The sequence below is a fragment of the Pleuronectes platessa genome, chromosome 3 (assembly GCF_947347685.1).
Source record: "Pleuronectes platessa chromosome 3, fPlePla1.1, whole genome shotgun sequence".
NCBI lineage: Eukaryota > Metazoa > Chordata > Actinopteri > Pleuronectiformes > Pleuronectidae > Pleuronectes > Pleuronectes platessa.
Window position 1 is genome coordinate 14,356,566 of NC_070628.1, and position 24,331 is coordinate 14,380,896.

Here is a 24,331-nt window from a genome sequence, read left to right on the forward strand (position 1 = left end):
CAGGCTGTGAATTCACTTGACGTGTTTTTCTTCAGAGGGCTCACTGAACTTTTCCAGACTGCAGCCACAATAAGAGTTCTTCTGAGGTTTGCATGGCTCAGTTGGAAATCGTTCATTACGCAGAGTGCACCTGTTTCATCTTCTGTCTTGTGACAAGTTGAAACACCCAGGGAAACACCACCGTGACGACACTCATAGTTTGCAGTGGTGAAGCGTTTGCGGCAAGCATCTGCATAGCGAGGTGTGTCCTCCATATCACAACCTTTGGCTTCACAACACTTTAAACACTGTTTTAATGAGGTCCATATAAAGATGTGACACACTGTTCGAGGTGCCGGTAACATCTGGTTATGAAGGTGTGCGCCTGTTATCTGTCTGGCTGTTCTCTTCCGCTCACATATCCCTGAGCTGTCTTTGTGTTGCACTGTTTACGTCACATTGCATGCCCAGACCTGACAGTGGAAAACATTCTCCTCGAGGGGGAAAACATGAGCAACCTAAGCTCCAAGGAAGCCCTGAAACCACAGGCTGTTGTCTGAGAGCAAACAGTAACTAAGGCCACTGAGGTGATTTAATTATTAGTCAATAGAAATGACTTTGTCCGACCCAGAGAATAAGTTTTATAATTAGTACCTGCCAGCATTTATAGCTTAATTGAACGTTTTTTTTAAACGCATAATGGGAAGTTCATTTGATTAATATAACGAGGGCAGGGAGACGAGAAAGGTTCCCACCAGCACGGCACATGCTAAATTTGAAATCAAGCTGCTATAGTTATTTCTGGTATCTCGGTAATGTCTTTGGAACAAGTCAATTACCTCTCCACATCCCTGTTGATCTTCCAAGCCAGCTCTAATCCCACGGTGAAGTCCTCGCTTTATACAATAGCAGCGGATGGTTTCGTATATTAACTCAAATTCCACTTTTTTCCTTGTGTAAGCATCCTTCATTTAGACCTTGAAATGGATTTTTATTTACTTTCCTCTTAGTCCGACCATCTCTGCTCTGCTCGGAATGTGCTGCATAACACAATTCAAACTACAAAGCCTCATCAATATTCAGGCCTACAGTGAAGAGACACTGCTGAAGTATAACTTCTATTCAAATTGACGTACTTCATCCTACTCTGTAACACAAGGCCAAAACTGGGACAAGCCCATTTCTCTATCCGCCTCAATAACACATTCACCCCTTTGGTACTCTCTCGCTCTCTCTCTCTCTCTCTCTCTCTCGCTCTCTCTCTCTCTCAAACACACACATGCACGCACGCGCGAACGCACAAACACAAACACACACAGACACACACAGCTCTCAGCCATGAGTTCAATGTACCATAAAAGAAGAACCACTTCAGTAATAACAGTTATTTTATCCAGACCATCATTATAAGAAAGCATGCTAGACAAAGAACACACTCCAGTAGGATCCCAACTACAAAGAAGCTGGCTTTTACAATACTCCTCAAGAGGGAAATGGGATTCTATATCTGGGACAAATATGGACATATTTATTTCCTGAAAAATGGGCAGAAAATTGCAACACCTCACAGCATGTAGAAATTGTGCATTTATCTCACTCTATCAAGAAAATAATGTTCTTTCCCGTTTAAAGAGCTACAATCAGCTATGATTACCACCCTCCTCCATTGTAATGTCCTATCAATGTTATTTGAATGGAACAAAGGACAGTATCACCACTGTCATTACACATCATATACAACAATAGATGTCCGCACACACTAAAACAGTGTGTTTCATTATACCATCTAATTAGTTTCCTATCATTTACAATTTTGCATTACATTAATGTACTTTATTTGCTGCTGCTGGATTTATGTGAAAAAGATATCTTTGAACATAAAGGTTACCTGTGCCTCCACCAGGGTAGCGTTGGCCACGCTTTCGTTGATAAAGACATGGACCAGGGCCGTGGCGCAGAGAGATGGGACCCCGCTATCGTTGACCCGGACCACCAGGCGATGCAGACCTCTGTGGCGCCGCTCCAGGGGTTCTGCCAGGGTGATCACACCATTGGCGTGACCAATCTCAAAGAGGCTGAAGGGATTTCCCCCAACTAGAGAGTAGTGAAGGTCCGCGTTCGGCCCTGTGTCTGAGTCGATGGCCATAACAGTCCGGACTACGGTGCGGGCGCTGCTGGCAGGAGGAAGAAGGGTGTAGGACTCGTTGGCTGGAGAGGTTATTGAGGGGGCGTTGTCATTTTCATCCGTCACAAAGAGTGAGACGGTGGCAGTGGCAGTTTTGCGTGGCTCGCCTCCGTCCACAGCCCGGACACGGAAGGTGTAGGTGGAAAGCTTTTCACGATCAAACGACGCAGAAGAGAAGATGGTCCCTGTGTTGTTCTCAATGGAAAACACGTCTTCACCTTGTTCTTTCTCTCCACCTTCCCCCTCCTTCTTCTCGTCAGCTCCATCCATCTCCACGAACAGACTGAGCTCTGCATTGTCCCCTTCATCAGCATCCGTCACAGTGACCATGCCAACTGGGCTGTTGGCGAGCAAGTTCTCTTTGACGTAGAAGGTGAAGATCTCCTGTACAAACTTTGGTGCGTTGTCATTTCTGTCAGTAACCTGAACAACAACAGTCGCAGAACCTTGCAGAGGGGGGGTGCCCTTGTCCTTGGCAATAACCCGGAGCTCGTACCTCTCTCGCAGCTCACGGTCCAGAACCCCAGTGGCGCGGATATCTCCATTATCCGCATCGATGTAGAATGGCCCATTGGCAGCAGAGTCCAAGGAGTACACAATCTCTGCATTCTTTCCACTGTCTGCATCTGAAGCTACCACAGTCACTACCCTTTCGCCCGGTGAGTTGTTCTCCGCAAAGTGAACCTCCATGACACTCTGGGCAAAGATTGGGGGATGGTCGTTGATATCTACCACTCGCACCATCAGCGAGCTGTTACTGGATAGACTGGGGCTTCCAGAATCTACTGCCACAATGGTGACACTGTACTCTTTGGTGACCTCGTAGTCCAGCAAGGCAGAAGTATGCAAGAAGTATTTTTTCTTGTTCCTGTGAAAATTGAAAAGAAAATAAATGTAATGACTGTGGTTGCAACCCAAAATGGAAATAATATAGGTCTTGTCCCCGAAGCAGCTAAATAATGCACTAGTGGTGCTCCCTTTTAGTCACTTAGCTAATTTGTCTCCAGGGTGTTGGCTGAATAAAAATAATATTTTGTTAGTAGTTATTGTGTTTTTTCTTGTAAAGGGAATATTTTATTATATGCTAATATCTGTAAACACTGCTTTTTGCAAAGCCCAAGGTAGCATCCTTGGATATCTTGTCTACAGCAGGAGTCCAAAGTCCTCAAAGATTAGAAACAAAGAAGACATGTAAATCCTAACAAAATACTGGGGTCAGAGGATGAACTGAGTTTTTGCTTGGAGATGACACATTATATTAATTGTCAAAACAAGTGGGCAATTTATTTGTGTCAGTTAACTTGGACTTATTCACTTGGACTTGGTCATAGTGTCAGCAACTATATCCAAAGATGGCCCTTTCTATTTGCTACACAATCTTTACAACTAACTTGTGCACTGACATTAGATTAAATGAAATAAAAAATATGAAATCTGTACGAGTACTCGTACCGATTGTATTCTAAGTACTCTGTACCTCAGTGAGTAAGTGGCAGCATTTGAACCAAGCGCAAATGAAATGTGTTTGTAATAACACTTGAGCCGCTCTTCTCTGAACTACTGTGGAAAATAGTAATAATAAAATGTACTTCCTGGAGCAGAAGTGTGTGCTGTGTGTGTGTGTTAGAAAAAAACAACAATAACAATGCAAGCCTCTGACACAAATGCATACACATTATGAATACAGTTATAAATATGGATAATGAATAATACGATATTGAATGATGTCACAACTAATGATAACATTAGCAGGAAACATTCATTCTCCCTGGTAATTTTGATCAGTTGTTGGTTAATGTTTTTGTTCCCCCCAGGGTAAAAAAAAATGGTGCATCCCACTTGGAATGTATCACTACTCATAATTACCTCTGTCATTTTCCCTCAGGAGGAGAAATATATCATCCTACGTGGGTTTTAGATACTGATTCATAACTATGAATTCAAAACAAGTGTCTGCTCCATTAACTTATTGTCTGTTATAAAGTACTTGACTATTAATTGTTAAGGGTTTGCTTACTGAATAAATTGCATTATTAAGTTCCGGGCTCCTTCATTTGTTACTCATTAAAGAGGTTCCCTCTGATAAGCCTTACCTGTCAAAGGCTTCATCTGCGGGTAGCGGTGGGAGTGCTGTTTCCCCAGCTGGCTTCAGTGTGAACGGAACGTCTCCCACCACTGTGCACGTCACGGCCCCATTCTCTCCCTGGTCTCGGTCTGACACTTGCACCAAGGCTACTGGTGTGTCCACCAGAACGTTTTCAGGCACTAATGCTGCACCATCTCGAACGGGGATCCGACCGATCTTGCGGATCTCTACAACTGGTACGTTGTCGTTTTCATCTCGGACAGCCAGCACCACGGTGGTTCGGTCGGTGCGGGGAGGCTGACCCCTGTCCCTGGCTGAGACTGTGAACCTCAGTTGAGCCACCTCCTCTCTGTCGATCCTGTGGAGGACGCTCAGCCATCCGGTCGCCTCGTCCAGCCGCAGGAGTCGCCTGACAGATTCTGTGGCAGCTCCAAACACGTACTCCACCTGCCCGTTGACTCCGATGTCGCGGTCTGAAGCTCTGACCTGGAGCACAGGTGTACCTGGAGGAGCGTTTTCCGCCATCTCGGCCTCATAGGTGGACCTCTCAAACTGTGGGCTGTTGTCATTCACATCGGTGATGGACACACGAAGCAGGGCTTGGGAGGAGCGTGGCGGGTTCCCTCCATCTCGAACCCTGAGGATGAGTTCATACGAGTCTTTCAGCTCACGGTCCAACGTACCTTTCACAATGAGCTGCGGCTGTTTTTCACCATCTGGTATGTCTGCAACTTGTAATTCGAACACACTGCTCCTGGCTCCTCCACTGTCTCCACTTCGTCCCCTCCGGTCCCCAATCGGGTTTCCTCCAGCTGTGCGCCTTGTTGAACTTGACCCAGCACCACCATCTTGGATCAACTCATAACGGTCGATGCCATTGCGCCCAAAATCCCTGTCTGTTGCAGTGGGCAGCAGGTAAAGGGTTCCTATTGGGCGGTTTTCTTCCACTGAGAGCTGGAGCACAGGTGAGGGGAATGAAGGTGTGTTGTCGTTGATGTCTGTTATGACCACGCGGCCTTCGAACAGGTCCACCCAGCTCTGCAGGGGCCCTATCACTGAAACCTCGAAGTCCAAGAAACACTCGTTTTCGTCAAATATCATCTGGCACTGGGGAAGCTTCTCCCTGTCGATGCGCCGCGCGCCTGTCGTCAGCTCACCTGTCACGTTGTCAATCTTGAAGAACTCCGAGCCGCTCTCCAGGGCGAAGGTGACATCGCCGTTGCCCGTGCCCGCATTGAGGCCCAGGTCCGCGGCCACGTTGCCGATCTTGACGTCAGGCGGGCCCTCCTCCGCCACCCGGTACCGGAGAGCTGAGTCGGCACCCGGCGGCTGAGTCAGCAGCTGCATCACTAGAGCCACGAGGCTGAGAGCCCTCGCCGCGGAGGAGTGCACTGCACCAAGCCCCTGCATGGCTCCTGGTTCCTCTCGCCTCGCTCCTTCAGGCTCCGTCTGCCCCCGAGCTGCGGCTCGTCTCTCTCTTTATTGGTGTTTTGTGGTTTGGTGTGGGTTACCTCACAGCGGGGGTGTTTGATTTATCCTCTCTCGCCCTCTCCCTGCACCGCTCTCTGCGGACTGCCGCTGAGGTCCGGGGGAAAGCTTCTGCGCTCTCACTGTTGTTCACTTCAGCGGTTGCAGGCTTCCCTCTCTCTTCTCCTGTGCTCTGCGGGTTCTTTTTTTTTTCAACTTCTATAATAGTAATCCCGTTGTCTTACGGGGCTGTTCAAGCCACGTAGATATCAAACAACCCATCCTGCTGCGTAAGAAGAACAGAAACTAACTCGCCCAGCCTCTGGTTAATCCACTTCAGGGTGTCCTGTAGAGCAGGGACCCGTCCCGTCGTCACCAGAGGACGTTTACCAGTTCATGGTGCTGGTTCCTAAGTGCTTTTTATTCCAGTCACATGTGGGACAGCGGCTTTTTCTCGCGTTTTTCCCACAGTTAGAAACTGCAATGCAGCACCACTACACAAAAGAGGAGAAGAATCCTCTCACTGCTCTGCTCCTCGGTCGCTGAGGGGAAATCAACTCATTCTCAAAGAAGAATAAAAACAGTTTTAGGTGAAATAAAAAGTATCTGGCTCTGCTGCCGCCGGATGGTTTCTTGCCTCCGGATCCAGCTGCGCTCTCCTCTCTGTGCTGTTTCCCGCAGTGGAGCAACGTGCCAAGCAGTCGGGTGCCTTCACGCAAGTTAAGAGTGCTTCTCTCCGGCGAGTTTCCCACCGCAGGACGGTTGAGGTGGAGAAGAATCAAAGAAGAATTAAAACAGAAAACAATCAGAGAAGAGCCCGTGTTGAAGAGCCGGGAGGAAGACCCCGCGACACCAGCATCAATTTGGCGTAATCCTGTGCGTCCTGCTCGCGGGATGGATGTGTCGGTGATGGACCGAGTGGAGATGCGTCTTTTTCCAGGAGTCCCGCATCTCTCTCTCTCTCTCTCTCTCTCTCTCTCTCTCTCTCTCTCTCTCTCTCTCTCTCTCTCTCTCTCTCCTCCACATGCGCCTCCTCCTCTTCTGCTCCTCTGGCTTTTTTTCTCTCTCTCACCTGCACTGTGCGGGACTGCTGCTGCTCTCCGGCGATGCTGCAGTCTCTCTCTCTCTCTCTCTCTCTCTCTCTCTCTCTCTCTCTCTCTCTCTCTCTCTCTCTCTCTCTCTCTCTCTCTCTCTCATATAGCTACTGCAACATTTTCTTCTCCCCCGGCCGCGCGCGTAACTCGATCGCTGAGCTGTAACGGGAGAGGCAGCAGAGGCGGTGTTGGGTCGCCCGTACGCGCATATGTCGGTTACCGGGGGACAGACCTCAGATACCCCCCCTCCACCACCACCCCATACCCCCTCCTCCCCCCCCCCCCCCCTCGCCTCCTGTCATATAGGAAGATTAAATGGCTCGGTGTCCCGGCCGCTGACAGCTCCTGGTGGGAGGAAAGCATCTTTATTCACACATTCATACAGAGGACAAAAGAAAGGGAGAGAGAGACGCAGAGAGGTGGGGGGAGAAATAGAAAGAAGAAGAAGAAGAAGGAGAGTGATCTGGCTTTAACACGAGTCAGCTCAGAGCTTCATGTTTTTGCTGCTGCAGCATTTTTTTTTTTTTTTTTTTGCCGGGACAAGTGTGGATTGGATTCATTCATTCTTTCACCGAGAGGCGGGAATGCTTTAATACACGTGACCTATGGGTTTATGTGGCACACATCACACAAAGTCTATTCTGTGGCTTCACCTCTGCTGCTAAATTGTAAGAACCGAGCAGTTGTAGCCGGTGTAACATGAAGCACTCCCTTCTCTTCCTGTACTTTATGGATCAGACGTGTTTCCATTGCTTTGTGTCTGATGCAGGCTCCTCTGCCTCACACACACACACACACATGCACGCTCTGCTGTGTGTGAGGATGCTGTGTCTCGGCGGGCCGACCTGCTCCTGAGGAGCGCATTGCAGCATCGGTCTGCTGCTATTGAACAGCGCCGGGGCTTCCTCTGCTGCTGCTGCTGCTGCTGCCTCTGCTGCTGCTGCTCTGTTAGAGCCCCTCTGCATTTCTAATTTCCATGAAGCTCTACAGCCAGGCCCACACTGTGCTGCCCGGCCCTGCAGGCTGGGACGCAGGGAGCCCCCCCAACACCCCCCCTGCACCAACATGATGTTATTGGCCGGGCTGCAGAGTTGTGTAGCAGCTATTAGTGAGCAGTTTATGTCTGGCAGAGAGTAAACAAAGACTGACAAACTGCAGAGAGAGTTCACATATCTTTGCCTCCCCCCCCCCCCTCCCTTCTCCCTTCCTCGCTGACTTTTTCCTCCTCTTCTCCACTTTTCCTTCCCATCTCGCAGCTTCAGGAACAGGCCTGTGCGTGTCGCTCAACCCACGCGCGCTCTTTAGCTCCTATCCCCTCATGTGTGCGTGCGTGCATCCCCGTGCGTGAGAATTTGGAGAAAGTAAGGAAGTTTCTGAGTGACGTAGTCTCTCGCTCTCTCTCTCTGTGTGTGGTCCTAGTATTACTGATGTTGTGGGGACCTCAATCTGTTTGCACAGTCACATCAAGGGAAAGCAAAAAGCAACCCCACATAATTTAATTCAATACATTTTGAGGTAAAACATTTTTTACAGTTAGGTTTATCTAGGTTAAGGTTTAGACTCAGGGTTAAGGTTAGGTTTAGGTTTAAATAAGGTTGAGGTCAAGGTTATGGTTTAGGTCAAGATTTGGGTTAAGGAGTCTAGCGATGCCATTGGACCGAGCAATGCGAACGCTCACCCGTGTGTGCCCTTGGGCGAGAGTGTGTGCGGTTTACCGTTGTGTCCATGAGGACATGGACGTGTCTCCGAGGAGGATATCAGAGGACATTTAGGCTGGTTATGGTTAGAGTAAGTATCCAGGAAATCAATGTAATTTGATGTAATGTCCTTAGGATTGTGTGTGTGTGTGTGTGTGTGTGTGTGTGTGTGTGTGTGTGTGTGTGTGTGTGTGTGTGTGTGTGTGTTTCTCTGTTTGTATGTGTACTCATTTTTGTATATGATTTGGGACCTTTACAAGCGTAAACACTGACTCGTCTGGACCAGTAGACCTTATGGGGACCAAAGCCTGGTTCTAATGAGGCAAAACTTAATTTCTAAGGCCCTGGTATCGGTTAGGGATAAAATGTGTATTGTGGTTACAGGTAGGAAGTTATAGGCATGAATGGTCATGTTTAGGTTTATTGATAAGGTTTTGGTTAGGCTGTCCACAATGAATAGAAGTCAATGCAAAGGATAGCTGTGCAAACCTTGTAAGCTGCCTTGTGTGTGTGGTGTGTCGGTGTGGGGTGTGATGCTGGGTCAGGTCAGTTCACTTTTAGCCTACTTAAGTTGATTTAGAAAATTGATGTCAGATATGCCCTAATTAAAAAAAAACTAATAAAAAAAACAGTTGGCCTGAGCATGCTGTTATATCCAACCCATTAAGATATAATTGAGCATGAATCCTCTTTCATCAGCAAATGAACTGCCGCTTCAATTTGCATATTAAATGAAAATGGAACTGTGTGTGTTTGTTTGAGTGTGTGTGTGTGTGTGTCTGTGTGTGTGTGTGTGTGTGTGTTTGCAAGCGCCGGGTGTGGGTTGTAGTTAAAGACAGGATGCTTGTTGGAGAAACATAACCTGGGTTGACATCCATTGGAGCCTCACGGCCTGATGATCCACTGTTTGTACCGCCACAAAAGAGGATCACAGCATCAGCATTTGGTTTGCAGGGATGGGAAAATAAATGAATGGTGTCTTGACATATATATTTGACAGCATCTGGCAACAGCAGCTAATATTCAAGTGAACTCTCAGGGATCAAGTTTGCCAGATATCTCGAAGGCGTATTGTGCTCATTCTCCTCACTCTTTAAAGACATGTGGCCTAGATATAACTCTTAAAGGATAAATAACTTTTCATCCATCCACTATTCAATCCATCCACGGACTATTTAACATCTTTATTGGGTCAGGTCTGCATATAATAAAAATACAAAAGAACATCTTAAGCATGCTCCTTTTTGTAGTCAAGTCCTGCATAGTAGATTTCACTGGAGCACCAGTCATTTAACAATCAGCCAAAAACAAACAAGGATGTTATTATTCCATGCTATTCTTTCTGTCACCCAATTACCTGACCTACAGTTTAATTACACTGTTAGATCATCTCTGTATTTACTGGCTTCCTGTGTGTACACTCTAGTCCATTATTTCTTATAGACTGCAATCTGTAGAATACAACATTTAACTTAAAAAATGTACAAATTTTACTCAAACATGATTAGATAAAATGAACTAAACTCGTTGGGGACTATTTTCAGCCACAGATTAACACGAATTTTGCCATCTTAGTGATCGACATCCAAAAAGTGTATGTGTGACTGACTGACAAAATGAACCCCAGTGCCCAGGTTGATTATAATACGGGAACATATCATCCAGTGCAACAGTGATGCTCACTGATGTGTTTTTATAACTCCCTCTGCTACAGATAAGCTCTAGAGGAATAAAATATAACAGGCTTTTGTTATAGAGGAAATATTTAAAAGGGTAGAAGGATGTTAGTGGTGCAGTGAGTCTTACACGGGCCAAACTGTATCAGCTGGATAAGAGAGTTTCTATATGGTGAATGTGGTTGAAGCAGTTATTTTTTAATGGTCTGACAGCTGTTTTTATGTATTTATCTGTTTGTGGGGGAATTTGCTATGTACAATTGTTCGATATAAGTTCTTCAACAAAATGACTTGCGTGGTATTGTTTTGTCTGTTTATCTATTTATTATGAATTTGATTGCTTTAATTTGATGAGTCGGACGCTTTTGTCCTCAAACAGGTTCCAAAATGGAATTACTTATCGGCTCTTCTCCTGCAAGCTCTTGGTTCTAAATTTGTTTTACAGATTTCAACTGACTGTTGGCAGGAGAAACTATACTAATGTCAGAGAAAGAATACAGCAGGTCAGAGGAGAAACGTATCTGAAAGACGATATTTTAAAATTGAATTCACTTAGATATCAATGAATATTTATAATCGACTTCATGCAGAGTTCACGGTAGAGCCTCAGCCCAGCAGGTTTTTACAAACTATGTAGGAATGCCTCCTTAGTTACATTTCCTTGAGTACCTATTTAGGTTTTGGTGCAGACGAGCGTGAGTTTTTTGGTCGTCTTATCTGAGAAGCTGTCTAGTAATGCACACTTATCCGCAGTTTACTTGAGCCACATTATTCGAGCAGTAGCAGTTATAATGGAACTTCTACTTGGTTCTTTAGTCCAGAGAAGTGAGCATCAAAGGCCTTAATGACTGTAAACCTGTCAGTCTGACCTCAGTCATCATGATGCCCTTTGACAGTCTTGTTTCTTGTTTTGAATCACATCACAGACCACCTACTGGGTGCTCTGCAGTTTACCTCCTGAAGACCAGAAGACACGAGCCCAGGGCTGTGTGGAATGATCCTGTCTGAATGTAGACTTTAGCTCCAGGTTCACCGCTTTGATCCATTAGCTGCCTCACGCCAACCTCCACCAGCTCCTCGCCCGCCTCCACCTGTCAGGGCTTCAGCAGCTTTCTCATGTAGGTGAGAAGGAGCAAACGAGGCAGGACAAAGTTAAATCCGATACCTTGATGATCAGGGGCTGGTGAATCCCTGTGATGTCTGTTCACCGCTCTTCTTCTGCAAACCACATGGAAGCACGACGGCACATGCAAGGAAACCTCTTTTGAGTTTGTAAGTTGGGCGTTGTGGGACGTCTGCATGCCAGTGGTAAGCCAAACAGCTTTAGGGACTATGTGCTCAAAACACAGGAGATAAGGGCCGATTTGAGACGACGCTCCCTAACGCTCAAGGGAAGGAGAGGTGTCACCTGCTGGGCGTGTCATTCAGAGGAAGCAGTGCAAAGTGAATTGTTCACATTTAGTTGGTAAAATGTGTACGGTTCATTCCACTGAGAATAGACGTCGCAGTACTACATCGGTTTCTGGCATGACTTCAAACGGCTGCCACTTTTGATTTTGAGCAACAAAGTGAAAACTTAATACATGGTGCAAACACACGACGGACTAATGCTTAATATGAAAACAAAAGCTTTTTAAACATCAGTAGAAATATCAAATAGAAAAAGCTAGTAGGAGCATTTAAAACCTGATAAATGAATGTTTATCGGGTTCAAAACGATACCTTTGGTAAATCGGTTTGCGTTTATCGCTAAATCATTATTCAAGTATCTGTTGTCAACTGATGTCTGTTTTACACCCTATGATAAGCTTCTCCTTCAGTTTAATAAACACCTGCAGCCATCTGAAGGCAACAGGATGCAGTATGCTAATAAATCTTCTTCCGAGGAGTGCCACAGCTCAGTGCCATCAAGCTCATCCGTCCACCGTGTATAGCTTTATTAAATCACTGCAAATGACACTTGACTGCAACAAATACATCAGACTCCTCCATAGAGAGACATTGTCTGAATGGGATATGTACGATTATAGCAAACCCCTGTGTATCACAACCTCCTTTCCAAATTTCTTTGAGGAAACGTAGAATTCCATTGTTTTATTCTTGAAAGGCATCCGCTATTGTATAACATGAGGATTTTTATAGCAGGAATAAAAGGGGAATAGTTCAGGAATGGTGTGGTCTTTTAAAATCCTTCATCACCATTCATTGTCCTCATCACTGCACAAGTTTATCCCAAATATTAACCTTCACCACTTAGCTGCAGATTTGAGCTGCTGCGTTCAGGTTGTGCCGCTCTGACAACATGATTTCTTTGAGAAGCCTCTTTCCGTTTGCCCGAGTTGTTGTCGTCATGCGTCAGCGCGATCACCAAAGCTGTTGTCAGAGCGATGACACCGTTTTTGGAGAGTGAATTAATTAATCACCCGCTATGGTATGTTTCCCAGCACAGACTCATTCTGCGCTGCTGCACCCACAGGGACCAACACAGCAGGTGGACACAGTCTGTGCGCCCAAGACTTACAACTCTGGATTTGATGTTCCAATTGTGCGGATAAACTAGGGCCATTTGGCTTTAATGGGGTAAATGTTTATTGCAATATAAGTGTTGAGAGATGGTGACTGGGGTGCAGGAATTCTGAGGTCATGGAGCTCAGTGTTGGGGAATCATCTCTGGGGTCTATACAGGGAGGGATATGAAAAGTGGAACGAAGATAGGATGGTGTGGACAGATTTATAAAAGGTGATAAAAGCACTAAGGGATGGCAGATCCCTCGCACCCAGGCAATATATTTCCTTCCGTCGCTCTGTCAGGGGCTTTGGATCTCAGAGAACAAAAAGTAATCAGACATTAGGACAAGATTTTTTTTACACATGCTGCCAATTTGTAAAAAAAATAAATAAATCCCCCCTTCTTCAACACACAAGCAGCACAGAGAGAGAAGTGCAGAGTAGTGAAGGAACTCATGTCTTTCACTATAGGGAATAACTTAACAAAGGACAGTCGGTAGAAGGTGCACTCTATTTTATGATGTGCTATAGAAAGCAGTGTCAAGGTTGGTAAAGCTGAACGGCTCAATAAGCCGATCAAAAATGCCAACTCTGTTGCGGGCCACCGTCCATATTGTCAGGACCTGGTGAGAGAGAGCAGGAGGAGGGTCCGAAGGGAAGGGTCCTCTCTGAGACCATGAAAGAACCACCTGAGCCCCTTAAGCTCAAGCATGGTAGGAAACGTCGAAAGTTACTTTGTCTGCAATGTTGTTTAGCCTTCACCCAGCCCTCCATCGGCTTAGTGGTGAGTAGAGAGTGACAGAATTTTTCCTTTAAGTTTACCGCACACAAACCTGGATTGTGCACTTTCCAACTGTGCTGCATGTATACAATATACAATGTAAATGGTTTTGGTAAATGGTTTTGTATTTATATAGCTCTTTTCTGGTCTTGATGACCACTCAAATCCACTTTACAGTACAGTTTTACGTTCACCCATTCACCCACCCATTCATACAGTGCATCTATTGGCAGCACTTTGTTGTTCTATGGGGGGCCATTTGGGGTTCAGCATCTTGCCCAATGTATATGTTATGTTTATTATAATAGACTTCTTCTGTATATAAAGTATGCACATATATAGTAAATATTGTTATTCGAGTATTTATATGTATAATTGCAATGATTATTTCCGTTTATATGTCAATAAATTAAAACTCCAGATAACTAAATCACAACCGCAGACACGGCACACACAGGTGGGCTGTATCAGCTTGAATGGCAATTAGCAGCTTTTGTCAGCCAGGCCTTATAATATGCAGTGTGATGTCTTCTTAAAGTAGCATGAAACCACTGCTGTCAGAGGCCCTGAAAGAGGCTAAATCGTTTGTGCTCTAACTGAGGGAATATCTGTGAAAAAAAACTCATAAAATATTTAATATCTTCAGGGGAAGAGGCTCCAAGATTGTTGCATGTGCCAAAACAGCAAAAAAAAAAATAGAGACACAGAGCAACCACAGTCATAAGCTCAAACTTACCGACAGGGATATGGTACATACAGGATGAAGTGGTAATGGGTTGACTGATAATGCTATTTGTGCACTAACCCATCATTTTACATAGTTTATAATTTAGTTGATGTAACTTGTATAAGCCCTTATATTGCATCATATTGTGATATGAAGAGACCTCTCACTGAAGCCTGATGACTACATATAAATCAATATACTTGTTTTTCAGTGTCTTGTTTTTGATCTATCTATCTATCTATCTATCTATCTATCTATCTATCTATCTATCTATCTATCTATCCATATATCTTCTATCTACTTCCTTAACATTGTGAGTGTTTTTCAACATTTTCACAGTTTCTCAGGGAATAATTCATGATTCTTGATGAGAGAAATGAGGCATATTTAGTGAACTGTGTGAAATTTGTTGCAGTGCAATTAAGACGACTATTGGGCCTTAGCAGAGGTATATGCTCTAAGGAGTGATAACAACACAAGTTTACAGTAAACTCCCTATTTTGTCTGGATTAATAAGCATTTAGAAAAGTGAGATTTTCCACTGTTTGGTCTGCAGTCTGCTGTCATGTTTTGACAATGCTGAATTGTTGCAGAGACGCTGATAGCTGTCCGTCTGTTGCCTAAGTGATCATCTGAATCTGGAGACTTCTTACAGGCTGAGCCTTCGTCTCAGACAAATCAGTTTTACCTGCAGGCGGAAAAAGCGAGGAGGAAGACAAAGGACTGTGGGATGGAATGATCCTGACTCATATCTGTGTTCTTCAGCCTCTCTAAATTTCTCTTAGTATTGTGATATCAGGATGTTTTTTATTTCACTGACATTTTGGATTTGTTTTCAATCAGAGATTATTGAGTTAATAGTAAGTTTGCTGTTGTGACCATCAGTTTCTGTGTGTCTCCTTTTTGTGATGCAGAAAAACACGAGTATGATGATTGCAGTCGTCCTCCAGTCCTGCGTTTAAACATTCTTGTTTATCTTCGTGTCTGTTTTGTATGCAAACAGCTTTCAAATTAAATGCAAAAAAGGTGGAAATCAAATGAAGGAAAATTTTGCAAACACATGTTAGCTTTCATAATGTAGCCTTGTTCTATAGAGCTCAACAAAGACCCTCAACAAAACACCTTAAAGCAACATAAAAGCAAAGCACTTTTGAATTAAATGCAAATTTTCGTGCGACAGCAGGTCATCTCAAAAGCTGTAACATACAAAATATGAATGTGTGTGAACGACAAAGGCAGAGGGTCCATGCTGTCAATGTGACGAACCACTCTACAGAATAATAACAATCACATAAGGCGAGTGTGAGTGTGTGTGAGTGTGTGTGTTTGTGTGTGTGTGTGTGTGTGTGTGTGTGTGTGTGTGTGTGTGTGTGTGTGTGTCTGTACCGAAGAGAGACATTTAGAAATATCTGTGGAAATCTTGTGTGATTAATCTTAAATGAAGAAAATGTTGTTTTGTTTTTACAGTAAATTGTCCCAGTGACAGCTTGCAACCTCATCTGCCTCCACCTTTCAAACGCTATGTTTTTTTTAATCTTACAGTTTTTGAAATGACATGTCGCAATTACCATGCATGAAACGTATAGTTTAATTTTGTGTTTTTTTTACATTCGCTAAACAGCCGATAGATACCTAAATCTATAATTGTATGGTCTGAATAAAAACTGTTTTGTTAAATTTAATTTCTATTCCAAAATAAACATCGAATTAACTTTTAATGTAAGCAGATGTTGCAGGTCCGACTAAAATTATCAAAGTGCTTTGACTTTTAGAATTGTCATTTGCTAGAAATATATTTAAAAATGATTTTATTTATAGACCATATCATCCAGCCCTAACTCAGAGTGTAAAAAACGCAGGGGGCCCTGGGGCGATGTGCACGTCTGAGAGTCTGTGTTGATTTATACTTTTGATAAAAACTGATTTGACTCCGTTCTGCGAGAGAGACGACTGACAGATGTCAGGTACACGTCTTCAAATTTTTTCTATGTGGTTTATCTTTGTATTTTCCTGTGAGTAGGCAGACACCACCTCAGTATACAACACAAATACACATGATGGATAATGATGGATTGAGTTGATGGTGAATGCATTTGAGGCAGCATCATAGAGCCAAACAGTGCCACAGTTCTGTTTGCGACTTTTTATTTTAATCTTTTGACTGTGGCTTTGCCCCTGAGGACACGTGCAGCAGTATTCCTGTTGGCAACATCACATACATGAATGTAAACCCCTCATATATTTTTCGAGTTAGTTTTTCCATACTGTATATTTATTTCTCCCAGTGGACAAATCTGAACCAATCTGCTCTGGGCCACAGAACAGATCTACAGTTGCTGTAGCACACAGTGAATGTTAATGCGGATTTTCCCTTTGGGATTTATTTTCAACACTAGCAGGATGGAATGACTGCAAACACCACCGATTCCCAAAGGGAGGTTCGAATGGCTAGTGAGATATATTGTGCCTATACCTCATTCTGTTGTATCTGCACCAGTGCTCATCTCCCTCAGTCTACTTTACTCAGGAAAGTAAATACAGAAAGAGAATCTCAGGGTTTTACTTGAACCATGACCTCAAAATGTCTTTCAGACGAGGAGTGGCGCTTAGGTAGAGCATGCAGGTCATCAACATGCCTTCTTTCCTGTGTAGGGGGCTAGCAGGACAAGCTCTAGGTTATATCCAGCGCAACTGACTTGCACCTGTACGTTCTCACATACAGCTCCCACGAAAATGTCAGGTATATCTGGACTGCAGTGCACGTCTGAAAGCAGCCAAACACAGTTTGGTGGGATGTTGGTGTTACCTTTTCAAACATTCTTCAGTATGCTGGTATGGAAAGTGCTGCTTCGGTGTTTCTGTCTGCAATTTACCAAGGACACTTGAATTGTTCTCATCCTTTAAGCTTTGTTTTTATTCTGTGTGCCACTTTGGTGCCGGGCAGGTAGTGTATCGAGGTATTTGGTGCTTTATTGTCAGAAACAGTCTCTACAGCTACAGACAGTTCATTGAGAGTGATGAGAGTGAGCCAGTAAAGCCATGTGGGCCGTAAAAACCCAAACAATGAGCTGGCAGTCACTATAAAGTTCTGTAGCATGTAAACTGCAGAAGTGGGTGATAATTCTGCATCGGTTCATCACTCTCCCGACTCTTTACATTTTCATTCATGTCCATTGTTAACAAAATAATAATGGTCTCAGACGTGCACCCATTTAGCTTGGGAGGTTCATTGCATATCATTTCCCATCCCTCTCCTTTCATTCAGTGTCTTGCCCCTTTTGGCATGCAGACGGGAAGACCTGGAAATTGAGTCACCGACCTTCAAGTTAGTGGTAAGTTTTGGAACATTACTATATTAACATTAACATATTTATTGTTTTCTAAAAGGCAGAATAGTTTCTTCTGACCTCTGTGTTCACTGAGCCGTAGATTTCAGAATTTCCAATTCTTAATTCTGAAGTGTAATGATCTTTCAGACCTTTTTACTGGAGCCTATCAGTATTGGAACAGATCCCCTGTGCACTTACAAATACAAAATCCTTCTTCCTAAATTTTCAGATTGACTCCTTTATCCACCGGAGAGATCTTCTACCTCTGTGTTTTGAAAAGTGTGTCTGAAATTCCATCAAACATTCATTTATTCATTTCGATATAAGTATATTCTGATTCTAATTCACTGCAGCACATGTGTATTATACATTGGGATTCTGTTGCTGCTTAATGGAAAGGGGAGACACCTATCAGAAGGTGAATCTCAGAAGTGACTCTAAACAGAGAGGGAGAGACAGTTGGTTGTTTTTTTCTCTCTCTCTTTCAGGCATTCACACCGCAACACACACACACAAACACACGCACACACACACACACACACACACACACACACACACACACACACGTACAGCTGTCTTAGTGAGGACACTCATTGGCATAATAATTCCCTAGCCCCTTACCCTAACAATTAACCTAGACTAAATGTAAACCTAACTCTAACCCCAAAAACAAGACTTAACCCCCAAAAAGTAAATTAAAGGGGGGTCACAAAGTAAGGATGGGCTAATATGTCCTCACTTTGTAGGTTTCAGACTGGTCCTCACAAATATAGCTGTACAAGAGCACACACACACACACACAAGTCAGGTTGCAGCCAGAGAAAATTCTATTTTGCATGCATTCGAAACAAACCTGCTCTCAAATATAGATCTACGACATACGGAACATAGCAGCACATATGCTGTCCTTACTTCCTTTCACTGTCTCTCTCTCTTTCTCCTACACAAGTCGTATATGCAGGCAGCAATAGACACACTTGCGTGCATGCAAATACACACTCATCCATTACAACTTTTTACTTCCCTCCTGTCAGGTCTGGAAGAGAGGTTTAAGAGCAGAGAGGGCTTGACAGAGCAGTGTGCTTACACAATGCATTTGCACGTATATACAAATGCACACAGAGATGCACGCGTACCCCCACACACACCAAAGTCAGTCCCTGCTTTATTTCCTAGTGATCCCTCATCTCTGTGATTCCCCCTCGAAGGCTTCCCTCCTAACCTGCTCTTACGCTGTCTATAAAGATGTCTTCCATTCTTTATTTTCATCCTTTCTCTGACATAGTGAGGAAGGTTTCACATATTTCTTTCTCGTGTTAAACCCAGCTCGCATATACAGAATATTATGGTTCTTATGTCTCTTTCGAAAAATAAAATAAATAAAATAAAATCCCTTTAGACACAGCATAGTGGTTATTTGCTTTGTTAATGCATTGTAATTCAGCCAGCTTTGCTGCAATGGAAAGCAAAAATGCATCCATAGTGCTGAGCAAAACTGTCAGCATTATTTAAAAAAAGCCTATGCTAGTTTTTTTTTAATATATGCCTGCAGTTATACGGAGACAAAACTTCTGTATTTTTAAGCAGCAGATCAGTTGAGGACAGAAGATAAAGTAATGAACATTCAGTGATTCATTTAAAAAGCAAAACCTAAATGCAGAATTAAACCTTGCAAAAGACATAAGGCTCATGTCTCTTTTCAACTCTTTTTCTTCATTGAGATACTTACATGTTTAATAAATTTCCACCCGTTATTATGTCTCACACTTCAAGAAGATTCAGGAAGTCTCTGATCACGGCCGTTCACAGTAAACAAGCTCTTCCTGCAGCTCTGAAAACAGTTCCAACAACATTTTCTTTGTGTCAGTAACTATTTGAAAAGCAAAAGTTGGCAACAAATCCCTAAAGCGGGACTTTTACATATAGATGAACATCTGTTACATCCAAGGCCTTGCAAACATAGTTCAAAAAAGCCAATTAAGTACCAAGCATTGATATCTGCATTTGACTTTGTAGCTGAGTTTTAAATATGAACATCAGTTGAATTGTTTTACATTAACTAGCAAGTTAACCAGTGCAGAAGAGGAGAGCCAAAGTAACGACCAAGATGGAGTGGAGAACAACAACAGGAAGTAAGGCAGGAAAACTTTTCGAGTCTCTAAGAAAAGTTTCTAACTTTGGTCCAAGTTAAAAAAGAAAGCAATAGGCAGACAGCAGGGAAAAACACAAATTACCATTGTCGTGGCATTTCCTGGAAGTCGTTCTCTGAAAAGTAATGAGGGTGGACAGTGATGTCATTTTAGTATTTTTTGAATTGAATGGCATTTGAAGAATATTTGGAGTGGAAGATATAGTTTATTTATTAGATTTACTCTACCTAAATAATGACACATTTTTGGGGATCTGTATTTGACAGTGTTTGTGTAACCACTCTTAGTGCCGTGAAGAGCAGACACACTACAGGTTAAATGTAGTAGCAGTTTTCATATTAACATTGACATTTATATAAGCAACAAGAATTGAATTATTTCAAAGTCCCTGCAAGGAAGTGCTGCCACTTGGCTGCCATCTTGGCAAGGCCCCCAGGCAGTTATTTTGTTTTGACAAAATCAGGCTCCTCTCTGAGCGAAAGGGGAGAGAGACGCACTTTTAATCATCTGTGAGAATAAAATGCACAAATGGAATGACTGGGAAAATAAAACAAAAACTCCATGAATGTTTTGAAACCTTTGACCAAAAATAAGAGTAAAAACCCTATTTTTCTCACAGGTTACACTGGAAAGGCTTCACTTGTGTCAGTGCAACAATGTAATTGGCTTCATACAATTCTCATTTGGGTGTTATAAAGCAGATTGTTATTAAGGAGAGGGGTGGGACATGATAACTGCCATCTTTGGTATCATGGACTTAACTGTTCATGATTCTTTAAGAAGTTTGTCTCTATCTTGTCGTCTTTCAACTAAATCTCTTTCTAATCAGGTTCAGAATATTAATATAAAGAGCTTGTGAAAAGCTCTTTCTTATTCTTTGGCTTAACCCGCACTGTCTTTATCTAATCACACGCACACAGTTTACACATGCCACTAACAGTTTAATTTAAGCAGTGGCTGCCTTAGTCTTAAACTCTCCATTCCTGTGTTGAATAGCTCTCTTAGCAGTGGCCCTGGAACGTCATCAGCTTTAGAAATGCTGACAGGCTGAAAAAGCAGCTGAGTCATTCTTAATGAAGATCAGGGAGCTTTTCCTCCTCTTCTCCTTTCCCTCCATCATCAGAATAACAAGCATGCTGGCACAGACAGAATGGGCTTACCCCACTGGAAATTCACTGCTACAGCACTAGCTGTCAAAAACTTACAGACTTTTGGCAAATAAAAGACAGCACCAGAATTATTTTTTACTTTCCACTCCTCACCTTTATTTGTCATAGCAGCTTTAGCCGCGGTAGGGATGTCACCTCTTGATTTACATTGTTCAAAATCCTGCAAGAATATTGTTGAGTCAAAACCTCTTGCCTGTCTGTAAAGTGACCAATGAAGTAATACCAGGGGTGAAATAGCAAAGTAAAAGTCTCTATTAAAGAATCACCAGGCTCCATATCTTTTGTAGTAGATGTTCTTTGCAGTAGAATTCATAGTTTATTGGAGCCACAATCCCCTGAGGAAAGAGGAAACGGTGTCTGCAAATATTATGTATTGACATCTGAACAAATATGGTTCCAGTCATGAAACGGGTCAGTTAAACTCGGAAACACTTAAATTGTGTACAGCGAGCTGTAGGTCATGGAGGCCGTCCTGCATGGGGCAGAAAGTGTAGAGCAGAAAAGTGTGATGGTCGAGCAGGAGACCTAAATGTGGGAAAGTGTTTTGAGAAAAACTTGAAATCAGCAGTTGATCCATTTTGTCTTGAGTTGGTTGTCATTGCTTTTGATTTGATTTCAATGTGTAAAATACTTGTAAATAAAGTAAGTTACAGGTCTACCAGCCTCAAATGTATTGACACTGTAAGAAAATACAGTGTAAATACATATAAATCTATTTTTTGTTTTTATGTTTTATTTACCACTATGTATGCATCATTCTGGAATGTCAGTGTTTAGAGTCATTGTCCATCTGCCCAACTTCCACCAAGATTCAACTGGCAGACAGCATCTCTGACATTGTGAGATACCTCGGTTATAAAATAGTAAATGGTCTGTATTTATAAAGCGCTTTTCTAGTCTAGATGACCACTCAAAGTGCTTTACAGTACAGTTTTGCCATTAATCCATTTACACACACTCATACAGTGCATTTATGGCACTTTATATTTTCTATGAGGGGCCATTCAGAGTTCGGTATCTTGCCCAAGGACACTTCGGCATGCAGATGGGGAAGACTGGGATCGAGCCGCCGACCTTCTTATCCTTTTTTCTTAATTCATTTTACACTCAGTGATAGAGTGATGTTCAAGCCCAGAGGCAGCAGCTCCCCAATGCCCAACCACTGATTTACTTTTGTGTTAGGAGGATGTTTTCTTGCTGGTAGCATTGCCCTGTGTCACATTAGTTTCATTCGTCCAGAGAACATTTTCTCTGTAGCCTTGTGGAATGTCAAGGTGCTCATTAGCAAACTTAAGAGTTTTTTTGCTGAATAAAAACAGCTTCCACCTACTGTCCTTCATGATTTGCGTGTGGTGGACTCACGGACAAAGATGTTTGCCACCTCCAAGATTTCCTTTTCCTTTCCATAATTTTTTCATTTACCTCACAAATTTTCCTGCATTGTGCCTTTGTAGTCATCTTAGCAGGGTGCCCACTTCTAGGTCACAGCAAATATTTATAGACACTTTGTCTGACTGAACTTATGATTCTTCAGTAACTAAACAATTAAACATTACGCTGTATCCCTCGTCACCTTCTGAGATCTTAGGGCTCATCAGGATATCCATCAAACTGTCAAATAGCTGTACTGCACATCTAAAATCTGGTTTTAATATTTGGACTCCAGCCTCGGGGCTTGACTTCTCCCCAAGGCCATAGTTAATAGATTTAGGAACGCATTAAGAATTTTAAGGCAACAATGAAAATTTAGCACATAAGGTTTTCCTTAATAAAGGGATACAAGGAAACAATCACAAGCAATGTTATTTCATTTATTTAAAACAAAACAAAAATACATTAAGTTTCTGAATATCTAGTTAACAAGCAAATTACTGATATGATATTAATGATAGCTCATTTGGGAGATTGCCAGCAATAAGAATGTGTAAGGAAACATTAGGCATTCAGCTTATTCATTTACAATTGGTATTGGATTGGTGACCTATTGGTTAATACCCAAAGACCAGGTATCACTATCACCAGGGCTCCCCGCCTAAAACCTTTGGCAGTTAAATCCAGTTGGGCTGCTCCCTTCACTGGTTACCAGTGGCTGACCGTATCCGCTTCAAGACAGTAGTTCATGCGTACCGTGATTTTGTTGAATGACCTAGCCATTCATTTGCTGTCCTGGTTTCCAAATGGTGGAACGAGGTCCCCATTGACATCAGGACAGTAGAAAGTCTGCACATCTTTCGCAGCATGCTGAAAACACGATCTTGTTGTTTGGCTTTATTGAAGCTAATGTACTTACAGCTAAATGATATGTAATATGTAATGTAATCCTTAGATAACTACTCTGCAGAATCTGACTGGTCATTTCTGGAAAGTAAGAGGAAGTTGTACATCGTCCAACTTTATATACAGTACGTTCCAAGCTCCTGCATTTTAACCACATTCGTAAAGTGACGAGTCAGTAATGTGCAGCAATATTTTCGCTGACAGTTCATTTCAAACTGAAGACTATATTGTGTTAGGTTGCTCTCTCAGACTCAGCCTGGGTCCAGGTCCGCAGCTGCCTGTACCCGTCAGAGACAGGACTTGAGGTAGTGGAAAGATTTTACCCCAGAGGGCAGCGTGAAAGCGAGGAGCGCTCACTCTGCTTCTTCTGAGAACATTTCAGTCCCCAGGAGTCGCTGCACACTGACTGCACAGGAAAAAAAAAAGCTTCACTTGCAACTCAGTCAGCTGAGCGGTCTGCGACTGAGGATTCGGATCTGCGATTCTCTAGGGGCCCTTGCACTTGAACATCAGTTGTGCTTCCCCGTTAGAGTTTGGAGGGAAAGGAGGTGAGTAACGTGACACTGCAGTCAGTGATGCAATAACAAAAATCAGCTGTACAATGCATTGAGCCACAGCAAAGGAAGGGAGACGCAGAGGAAAGGGGCCGGTGATTTCGCCGGATGAGGAGAGGTAGAAGGCTGAGGTTGATGGGGACACACTAAGTGCTGTAATGAATGTGCCGTAATCTCGGCAGTGTTGAGCTCATTATTTGTTTATTTCTCCTCACACCTGCCTAGACACGCCGTTCCACGGTGTTTCCCCTCTTCATTAGTAGGGAGCTGCTGCTGTGCACTAATGCATGTACCCGGCTGATGTTCATGTCCTGGGCGTTCGTGTCTGTTTGTGTGCGCAGCTCGGTGTCTGTGTACGGTGTGTGTACACGCTGGCATATTTCTTCCTTCTGATTAAACTCCTGCGGCGAAGCGATACCTCCTGTGTTTCTGCGAACTCCGCCTGTTTCTGACCTTTCTGTCGAACGCGTGAACACGCGCACACATCACATGCACACGTGTCCGCACAAGCAGGTGATGGATGGTGTTATTACCTGAAGCTTTTAAGGGGCAGAGAGGTGCTTAAGAGAACAAACATACCTGACTGTTTGTGCTTTATCATCAGGAATTAAAAGTCAGATGCGCACACATACACACACACATACAAACTCAC

General features: G+C 43.3%; 1 protein-coding gene across 1 annotated transcript in view; it reads right to left on the reverse strand.

The window, feature by feature from the left end:
* Positions 1-5,660, reverse strand: part of pcdh7a (protocadherin 7a) — a 42,534-nt gene extending 36,874 nt beyond the window's left edge. The window contains exons 1-2 of the mRNA XM_053419512.1: positions 4,258-5,660; positions 1,868-3,032 (exon numbers count right to left, since the gene is read on the reverse strand). Coding sequence (XP_053275487.1) covers positions 1,868-3,032; positions 4,258-5,660 — 2,568 coding nt within the window. The remainder of the gene's footprint in view (positions 1-1,867; positions 3,033-4,257) is intronic.
* Between the last annotated feature and the right edge of the window lie 18,671 nt (positions 5,661-24,331).